We start from the raw sequence: 10,797 nt of genomic DNA on the forward strand, positions 1-10,797 counted from the left end.
TGGAAATGGGAAATAGGAGATAGGGGTTGTAATACCCCCACGGAGTGACAGACTGGATGTGAGGAGAGTGGTGCATAAGTGGTGCAAGCGAATGGTAGATGTATTACAAGTAAGGCCTGGCAGGAGTGTCGGGGGGCAGCAGGGACAGCAGGGACAGCATGGACCATGTCCAAGGGCTTGACGACCCCTCCCCAGCTGTCTGCGAGTCAGGGAGAACTGCCTAGGGCGTGGTGGGATTTAGCAGTGGGCTCTGCTAAAATCCCTCCCAAAAAACCACAAGTGCCCGTAATCAGACTCTATCAAAGCGACTGTGTGCCGCTTCAAAAGCACAAGCCTAGGGAGTGCCAATTGGCATGGGGAGTGTCCCTACTTCGGTAGGGTAGCGCGTGAGCTGCTTCGGCAGGGAGTGAGTGATCTGTTTGTGCTGAGGCAGGAGTGTCATAGCGCGTCACCGCTCTTGTCACCTCGAAGCGCAGCAGAAGTCTGAGTATGGACTGCACATGCTAAGGTAGGAGTGTCGTAGCGTAGTATCGTTGATTTGTCCCTACATACCGCTATCGACACCTCGAGGCACGGCAGTGGAGTGTTAGAGTGAGTTGGGGAGTGTCCCTACTTCGGTAGGGTAGCGCGTGAGCTGCTTCGGCAGGGAGTGAGTGATCTGGTTGTGCTGAGGCAGGAGTATCATAGCGTGTCGCCGCTATTGTCACCTCGAAGCGCAGCAGAAGTCTGAGTATGGACTGCACATGCTGAGGTAGGAGTCGAGGGACCTATCGACACCTCGAGGCATGGCAGTGGAGTGTTAGAGTGAGCACCCGAAAAAGGGTCACATGGAGCGAATGGTCTTTGGAGAAGCTGCTTCGGCGGCAGGGTAGCAGTGGGTTGTACCCACACACCTACAGTTGTGCACATGTGGTGCATGGGGAGTGTCCCTGCTTCGGCAGGGTAGCGTGTGGTCTACTTCGGCAGTGGTGTGATTGATCTACTCGTGCTGAGGCAGGAGTGTCGTAGCGTAATATCTGTAGGCCCAGGCAGTTACCGCTATTGACACCTCGAGGCATGGCAGCGGAGCGCCGGGAGAGCATCCAAGTAAGACTCAAATGGAGTGAATGGTGTGCGAGCACCCAAGTCAGTCTCGCATGGGACGAGTGCCTGTGTGAGCGATAATGAGCGAGTACGCTTAGTACTGCCATCCCCCCAGAAGTAGTACTGCGAGGTAGTTCCTGGGGGAAACGATGGTGGAGCCCAAGGGAGTTTAGTCGGTATTACCGGTATGGTCGAGTCCGACACTCCAATATACTTCCGTGTGGTAGTTTGGCAACTACAATGCACGTGTACTGGGTTAGTGTGTAAATGCATTCTCCCTTGTAAAAAAAAAAAAGGAGTGTCGGGGGCAGATACCTCTGCGACACCTCAGAATTAGGGGACATGAAAGTCTTGCTATGCCTGGCAGAAGTGTCGGGGGGTGGATGCTTTTGCGGCACCTCAGAAATAGGGGATATGAAAAGGTCTGCCTCATAGCTGAGGTTGTAACCAACCTTGGGTCACCTCCGGCTCGGTAGACAAGTGGTAATCACTCCGGTGCATAACGGATGATTACCGCACTGATTGAGGGAGGACCAACTGGGTCGTTATGTCACCGGTAAAAAAGCGGGAAAAACCGGGAATTCAGGACATGGACCGGGAAAAAATAAATGTTTGTCAACTTTCAAAATTCTTCAAAGTTTTTAATGATTTAGGAAAAGGATAAGGAAAAATTTACTCTTTAATGTTTATTCTTCTTCTTATTGGCATTACATCCCCATCTGGGACATTGCCTTAGTGCTCATTAAGCACTTCCACAGTTATTAACTGCAAGGTTTCTAAGCCAAGTTACCATTTTTGCATTCGTATATCATGAGGCTAAACACGAAGATACTTTTATGCCCAGGGAAGTCGAGACATCTTCCAATCCGAAAATTTATATACCAGTTGTTCATTAGGATGTTCACTGCTGTAGTCAACAACAACATAAAAAAATTATTTTACTAATAATTAACACCAAATTAATCGGTTACTCTATGCCACTATTGTGAACCAGTGTGAACCAGCACTGTAGTGTCGATAGACGACACAAAAAAACTACTGTTCATTATAATAAGTTAGTTGATCGTTCAATAGTTTATTCTAAACTAAGTTCTTTAAACAAAATAATGTAGGTAGGGGAAAGTGGGGCAAGATGGCCACCCTAAGCGGTAACCCTTGTAAAATAGTGACACTATTTCAAAATCTGCTGATTTGTCCATGAAACACCTTCATGATGAACCTTTTTGACCCTTCCTTCGGAAGTGTCTATAATTTCACTTTGTATGCGTTACGCAGGTGTGTTACGTATTAATCTATCAAGAAATCTCGTGAATTATTAAATAAAATGTATGGTATTTGAAACAAATTCACTTTGATATTGAAAATATAATTATAACAAATGATATGATATGGAATTATGCCTATTTTTCTGATTTGTTTCAAAGAAACAAATGATTTTAATTGAGGAACATATAGAAGCATGTACAAAAAAATCTTCTCAGAAAAGCAAAAACGTAAAAATTGAAAGGGATTTCAAAAATTTCTTCAGTGGAAGCTAGATAGCAAATGTGAGCATGTTTTGAGACACTAATAGATCACTTGTATGCATGTATGTGTGCGTATGTGTGCAAATTCTGAAATTTACTGCCATAAAAATCTCGCTCATTTTTAAGGTATTGAACAAGTTTAGTTTTACCAAATTAGGCATCAATAAGGCGAAACATATGTTATTATTAAACGCTATTGAGTTTCGCTCAGATCAATGACTGATTTAGTTAGTTCTGGATTAATTAATATCGAGGTCTCTGGAAATTACGAGTACAATATATGCAACCAGCGTTACGATAGTTACTAACCATGTCACAATAGTTATTCAATCCGACGAGCGCCTTATAGATAGGCAGCATGAAGTACAGTACGTTATCATTCGTTAAGTTGTCACTTAACCCATGACATCCGCCTTTGGGTAGGCAATTATTTTGTCACTTTCACGGTAAATCGCCGTGGGAAGCTGAGTAGTTTTATCTCGTTTTAAATACTGGAGTCTGGAATAAATAGCCTTATAACTAAGGAAGGGTCAAAATCTCACTGTAGGTGGATTAATCAGGTTTTGGACATAATTATTAATATACACTGTTTAATGACGTTTCAGTATCTTATAAATTGGTTTTAAAAAAGGTGTGTTTATGATGCATATATTTACCATACACTGAGGAAAATGGACGTATGATTTTCAATCAAACGCCTTATGAAAATTTGCCACAAGGAATCGGTATGAATTTCAATATGTTGCCTTATGAATGATAATTTTCATTCAAAAAAAGCAAAGTGCGGCAGACTAGGTTCGAACCATGGACGTCGGGGTCGAGAGGCCGGTATGTAGACCACACGCCCATCGACGCTTGAATACTCGGGAAGGTAACTGCGTATAAGAAGCACTGTTGGTGGAGTAATCAGTCGAAGATTCATAAGGCGCCAGTTATGAATTTCGATAGTCCAGTTCGCTGAGTGTATGCGGCGATATAACCACCCCCTCGGGGCAAGACGAGCAAGGCCTAAAAATTATATAAGAGATTGCTAAATTTATTTAGAACAGGGGACTCTTTTCCTGCACTTCTATGGATTATGTACAAATGATGTTTCGCTTGAAAATGCCGAATTCCATGTTGATTTGTCGACCACTGGCTCTACGACAATATCAAAATTTGCCAAAAGCTGATTTTTACGATTAAAACTATATTCGTTATTATAAATCATCTCTGATTCAGGCAGAAACTCTTTTGATCATTTTTAAAATGCATTTAAGGGTTAGGCGACTCTTAATCCTGAAGATGACCTTGTTTCTAATACAGTTGGCAATACCGCCCCAAGCCGACATATATCCAAAGATTTATATCCTATCGATCATTAGGACTGTGAATCTCCTCAAATTATTATTGTAGATAGGCTATAGTTATATAAATGCCTTGGTAAATGTCAATTTGTGCTAAAAAATCAGTAATTCAATCCTTAAATAATGCATGTAACCACAAAATTATAAGAAAAATCGAGTTTCAACTAAACCATCTTCAAATCAATATTACAAGAACAAGTGAGGTTGTCAACGCGCGTTTTTTTGTTGTATAGCCCTTTTACATTATTGTTAATCATCCCTCGTAATAATAATGTGAATATAATGCTCACTTAAGTCATACTTAACGTTGGCTGTCTTGCCCCATATGGCGATCTTACCCCACTTTCCCCTGCACACAAAAATCACAATCAACATGATGATAGCATTAAGATTCATTACAACGTTCATGATTGTCATCATACGCGCTTTTTTGTCAACCGGTTTCTAACGACTAACAGATCTTAATTGCATGAGCAGTAGAATATATCAACCTAATCATTTTAATTGACAAAAAATCGTAAACATTCCTTGCTGGAGGATGTGTCAGACAGGTTGACCGCCCGGACAAGTACCACCCTCACAAAACAAAGCTGAATAAATCAAACACCTCACGAGACTTCCAATTCAGGTCCTACTTGGATCGATGGCTGCAGTTATAGAGTGGTCGGACAAACCGGTAGCGAGTTGCTCACGCTGTTGGTCGGCTGCCAAAGATGGCCATGAACTTGAACCAACGATGATCAACTTAACCAGCTTGCTTGGCTCTGGCGGGTGGTTGGTAGCTCACATGTGAATTGCGGTATGATAGGTCTCAGTACCTGATTTAACGAAACCAGAAAAAAAACAGTGCGCGCGTCAAGTACCTTCATATAGACTCAATTATTAGCACATGAACACTTATGGTATTGTTTACTTACTCATCATACTACGGGGAAGCTAACGGTATGCCATGTCTAATGTTTTTACTAATAAATGCTTTTTTTCTGCTTGCCCTGCAGCTCCGCTCGGAGGACGTGGTACGGGCTTACATAGACCGGATCCGGGAAGTGAACCCATTGATCAATGCCGTCGTCGAGGAACGCTTTGCGGCGGCTATCGAAGAAGCCAAGAAGGCAGACCAGATGATTGCAAACATGCAAACGATCTGGCTCATAAAAACATATCCACTGCTTGGGGTACCATTCACGGTGAAGGAAAGCTGTGGGCTGAAAGGTGAGGGAGCTTCTATTTTGTCGCTTGATATCTTATCAGCTTAATTAACATAGATCATTCTCCTCGTTATTGTCCTTGAAGAAGTGCACTTTTTGTTTGTCTTGTATTGTAGGTGCCCTGTTCACCGGGGGCTCACTGCCTCGCGCGGGAATCAAGGCGACCTCCGACGGTGAAGCGGTGGCACTGCTGAGGGCAGCCGGATGTATCCCCTTGTTGGTATCCAACACGCCGGAATATTGCCTCAGCTGGGAGTCGTACAACCACATCACCGGTAGAACGCTGAACCCATACGACAACCGACGAACGGCCGGTGGTTCTTCCGGCGGGGAAGGTGCACTGATTGCGACCGGTGCATCGCTGTTTGGCGTGGGAAGTGACGTAGCCGGATCGATTCGGGTGCCAGCGCTGTTCAATGGTATTTTCGGCCATAAACCAACGGCGGGTGAGTTCCACTGGAATCGTGATGATCTATATGCCAGTCATGCAATAATCTGCTCAAAATGTGTTAACGCAAAAGCTAAGTGTTTTTCAGTTCCACTTCGAAATAAACACATTTCGCATTATCAGTTCGTAGATAATAGGTTTCAGGAGAAATTCAAGGTCAATTTTGCATTTATAATTTGCATTCTTTTTGGTATGCCCTGACGGGGTTATCGGTATTGAGATAACATATCGTACCAAAAATACCTTCGGCGTTGTAATTTAAATAATGCACGTCTTTAAATTGTTGAATAACGAATTTATTCCTTTGTCAAATTTAATTAACGGATAGGTGATTCGGTAAGTCAATCTGATTACTAAACCTTTGTCCACCTTTGTCCAAATCTACGGCGGCATTTACCCGGCAGCAACGTAGGCGGGACAATTTTTTTTATTGCATTTGCTTCCCGGGAAGCATCGGAAGAATTCTTATGCAAGAACACTCCTTTCATTTACTCTACTGACTTGATTAAAAAAGGTTTTTAATACAACATTCATCCTTCATTAAGTCATTTTTAAATACCATGCGCCTCCATGTTGATCAATTACTTAAAACCATTGGGGGAATGAGAGAAAGTTCAAATTATATTTTTCTCTATTTCAATACGACCAATAAAAATATATAAAAATGTTCTCAATCAATCTACCTATAAATTTGAAGAAATTTACCAACATCGATATTCAAGATATACATATGTGTGACCATATCAAGCATAAATATCGAAGTTTTCATGAGTACTGTTTGCACTATTAGCATGTTTCACACACTTTTTTGGCATGCTAACCATCTTTCTTAAAATATAAAAATTAAGTTTTAGTTGAGAGTAAAATAAAATTAAATTAAAATTGTAACGAAGTGAAAAATATTTTCTTCACGCTTCTATTGCTGATAATAACTCATCCAAACTCGTCCAAACTCAGGCGGAAAACTAGTTTGAAGATAAGCTCAGTTAGTGATTGTTATTCACTTATACTACATGATGATCACCGTGAAATCTATTATACATAATGACGGATGAAGCACATATTATGCTAAAATATATTATCTATCTATTATTACTTTGAAATGTAGATGATTATTAATGTTTTTGGATAGTTCGCCACTTTCAGATATACGCGTTATACCCCTAATGAAGGTAAAAATCAGATATCGCAAAAAAAATACCTAAATCAGTTTTTAACCTTAATTGAACATCATATTATCGGAAATAACATGGTAATCGCAGTCAATATTTTTGGCCAGGAAATTATTTCATTTACTCCTATGTGCGGTCTTTCAAACACGATCACAAATCTCCCTAGCAGCACACATGTTCCACATAGGCTACTGCAACTCAAATATGACTAGATTTAGTCACAATGAAGTTGCTGCAACCATTTCTGTCCAACTTGTGCTGCTCGAGTAAAGATTTTTTTTGTCTTTATTACCGAGACTTTCAGCCCAAGGTTGGCTCGTCTCGTAAGGGTAAATATGTCAGCCAGCTTTTCTCTTGTTCCAATAGGTTCAACGTTGAATGTTCCGGCTAACACGTGGTCTCGCAGAAAATGGTACCATATATATGTTTTGCACGTTTGCACTAAACCTTCCAGTAATCCTTTCAACCAAATGTCGACCAACAGATTTTGCCAGTGAGTGTCACACGGATGTTGTTGATATCTACCCATGTGTCCAATAGCATAACAAATGTCAGGCCTACCGCATAGCATGAGGTACACCATACTGCCTAACAGTTCACGGTAGGGCCCCTGAGTTTAATTTTTAACTTCTAAGCCTTTTTCCATGGGTATCTTCACGAGATTACAATTTCCTATTCCGTAGGTTACAAACAATAATCGTGCTTGGAACGGACGAATTTGTTATTTATACCAGTAAATCATTCAATTTTTCTTTCCAACATCTTGGGCTTTGCTTTAATCCATATAAAACGACTTTTTCAGCTTGCATACAACGTCCTTCATACACTTCTTCCTTCAAATCACCATACAGAAAAGCAGTCTTGACGTCGAGTTGGTGGATATGGAGCTTCTTTTGAACTGCTACTGTCAGTACTGTCCTTATCGTACTCAGCTTTGCACTGGAACGTATGTTTCCCCATAGTCGACGCCAGCTTTTTGCTGAAAACCTTTTACTACTAGACGAGCTTTGTGACGGATTGCGATACCATACTCATCTTCTTTTATCCGAAATACCCATTTTGATTGCAGCGGTCTGATACCATCTGGACGTTTCACTAACTGCCACACGCCATTCGATTGTAAAGACCTTAGTCCTTCTTCGATTGCTTTTGTCCAACTTTCTTCATCAGCTCGACCAGCAATCTCATCGGAAGTTAGTGGGACATCCGCGCATCCTTTGGTTGTTATTCTGATGGACTTGTAAGTGAAAAGTCCTCCAGCGATAAAATCTCGAAAGGTTGGCTCCCGTTCGCTATGCCTCGTGGTTCTGACCAAGATCTTGTTGCAAAGGGACGCGACTGGATTAACTTGAGCAATATCTTCACTCAACTGACTGTTATTAAAGCAATCTTGATAATGAATGTTTTCAAGTGGATTTTCCCCCGCTTGCTCAAGTGTTACTGTATTACGAAGAACCGAATTATCAGCAGTAATCGTTTTGTCCAGTAAATCCTAATAAGACAAAACAAACGGGGCTTCATGTTTCGGGCTTCGATTCGGCCATAAACGGAAAATTGCTTTCTTCGAATTTGACATCCCGCGATACAAACAATTGTTGAATTTTCATGTTCCACAGACTGTATCCATTAGGAGCGTAGCCAACCATAACCGTTAGTTGACTCCTCGGGTCAAGCTTCTTCCGCTGTTGACTCGGAATCCACACGTCGTGACACATGTCACGAATCCGCCTTCACCTTCTTCCATATTTCTATCGGGGTTTGCATTCAGGAACAGCGTTAATCGGAATACGATTCATCAGACAGAATCCTGCTAAGGCTGCTTCATTCCACATACGGCTAGCCATTTTTGATCCTAACAGCATCATATAGTAGAATTGAGCTTGCACCTTGGAGTAGTATTCTCTACCTTATAGATAGTTGTTGACTTCGAAATTATGCTCCCTGACTTAGCTGTTACCATTGCAAATTCTGAATTTATCGAACACTTCGGACTTCCTCTTCGTTGTGAATATCACAGCAAAGTGTGTATAATCGTCAACGAAAGACACAAAATATCTTGCACCGTCCCAAGACATTGGCAAAATCGGCCCACATACATCCGAATGCACACGATCAAGCGGTCTTGAAGATCTCACACGTGTGCCGTTGAATGAATCTCTACAGTGTCTACAATCTTCGATAATTTAGCAAGGTTCTGCATTCCGATGTGGCCTAACCGTCGATGCCACAAAGAGATGTTTTCTTCAGCTTTGCACAGATTTGGCAGTAATTATCCAACTCATAAAAATCACCCCGGATTGGGCACACTCCAATCATTTCACCGTCTTTGTTCGAATTCGAAATGAACGAAAAAGTTCGTTTCGGCATCCAATTAGAATATACACCACCCTTTCATTACTATCGCATTGACAACCCGTTAACCAAGACGAACCTGTGCCATAGAACCTAACCCCAAAATTCCAATAAAATTCCACATGAACTCGTGGCGAGTGCAGAGGTGTTCTCGGCTTGCAGTGGGCGAGTGATTGCATCATCAATTCCTTCCCATCCCCGATAGACCGTGAGGACGTGGCCAGCGCCGTTATTGACCATTAAACTTTCTAAAGCTCTCGGATTGTGCACATTGAGGTTGAAGAGCAAATCCCATGCGGATGAACGGATTGGTTCCCTGTGCAATTGCGATTGTTCTAGTCAATCACGGAGTAGCAACTACGAAATACACGGTCCTCATGCTCATGCTCAATTGAAGACCGATTAGTCGAATTGCAAATGGAGCTTCTCCGATCAACCCATCCTAATCAAAACCTAAATTCACATTCAATATTTCTCTACTTTTCAATGACATTGCTAAGTTAGGATCACTATAAATTTGCTAAATTCACAATTACATCCTCTTTCCAGATGTCATTTCGATAGACGGTCACTTCCCATCATCGTCCGACGATAAGTTTCGCAACTTCCTAACGGTGGGACCAATGTGTCGCTACTCCAAAGATCTTCCTACTCTAGTCCACATCATGGCCGGTTCGAAGGCTTACAAACTGCGCCTGGACGAAACGGTCTACACCAAAGACATCAAGATCAACTACATGGAAGATTTCGGCTTCAACGTGGCATTCGTTCAGGTGGACGAAGAAATTAAAATCGCCATGTACAGAGCGGTACAATATTTCAAGGATCACGGTCTCCAGACGGAACGAGCCGAATTTGATAACATGAACAACTGTATGGAGATGGCAATGTGCACGCTGCAATCGCTTGAAGACGTACCAAATATGTTCGACAGCCGGGACAATCCCAAGGAGAAGCACAGTCTGTTGATGGAGCTCGTTAAGTCGCTCATCGGTCGGTCGCAGTTTACGTTGGCGGCAATCGTGTTCTACATACTGTACCATACTAAGGAGCTGTTCAGCCCAGAGGATCGACAGAGATACCTTCGCATGAAGGATGATCTCCGGAAACAGATAATTGTAAGTTTTGTTTCAGCCATCTATTATGTTTGTTAGGTATTATGATTAATTTTATTTTCTTTGATTCAGGACACCTTGGGCACAGATGGAGTACTGTTTCTACCGACATACCCGACTCCCGCTGTACGGCATTACGAATCGTTCGGACATACTACCGGTGTTACCTACACGATGTTGTTCAATGCACTCGGGTTCCCTGGAACGCACGTCCCACTAGGATTCAACAAGCAAGGCCTCCCTATTGGTATACAGGTAGTTGCTGCCCCCTATCAGGACCGGCTAAGTCTCTGTATTGCGCGCGAATTGGAAGCTGCCTTCGGCGGATGGAAGGCGCCGAAATGAGCTTTCAATCTTGTGGAGGTTTAATGTTATTTGTTGAACATTTTTAGCGATTAAATGGGAAGTGGATTTTGATATTTATTCACATGAGAAAAACATCTAAGATGTGTAAGTGAGAGTGTAAGACTATGTGATAACGTGAATAGCATTCAATTTTTTTGGAAGCAAAAGATTCTAGCAATTTGAACAAAAAATGATTTCTTTT

The 10,797-nt window shown here is 42.0% G+C and overlaps 1 protein-coding gene across 1 annotated transcript in view; it reads left to right on the forward strand.

Moving 5' to 3' along the window:
• Nucleotides 1-10,786, forward strand: part of LOC134219701 (fatty-acid amide hydrolase 2-B-like) — a 46,613-nt gene extending 35,827 nt beyond the window's left edge. Inside the window, exons 2-5 of the mRNA XM_062698540.1 lie at nt 4,954-5,167; nt 5,280-5,609; nt 9,685-10,253; nt 10,323-10,786. Of these exons, the coding sequence (XP_062554524.1) occupies nt 4,954-5,167; nt 5,280-5,609; nt 9,685-10,253; nt 10,323-10,595 (1,386 nt within the window). The 3' untranslated portion in view covers nt 10,596-10,786. The remainder of the gene's footprint in view (nt 1-4,953; nt 5,168-5,279; nt 5,610-9,684; nt 10,254-10,322) is intronic.
• Nucleotides 10,787-10,797: the final 11 nt, after the last annotated feature.

This window comes from Armigeres subalbatus, chromosome 1 (assembly GCF_024139115.2).
Source record: "Armigeres subalbatus isolate Guangzhou_Male chromosome 1, GZ_Asu_2, whole genome shotgun sequence".
Taxonomy (NCBI): Eukaryota; Metazoa; Arthropoda; class Insecta; order Diptera; family Culicidae; genus Armigeres; species Armigeres subalbatus.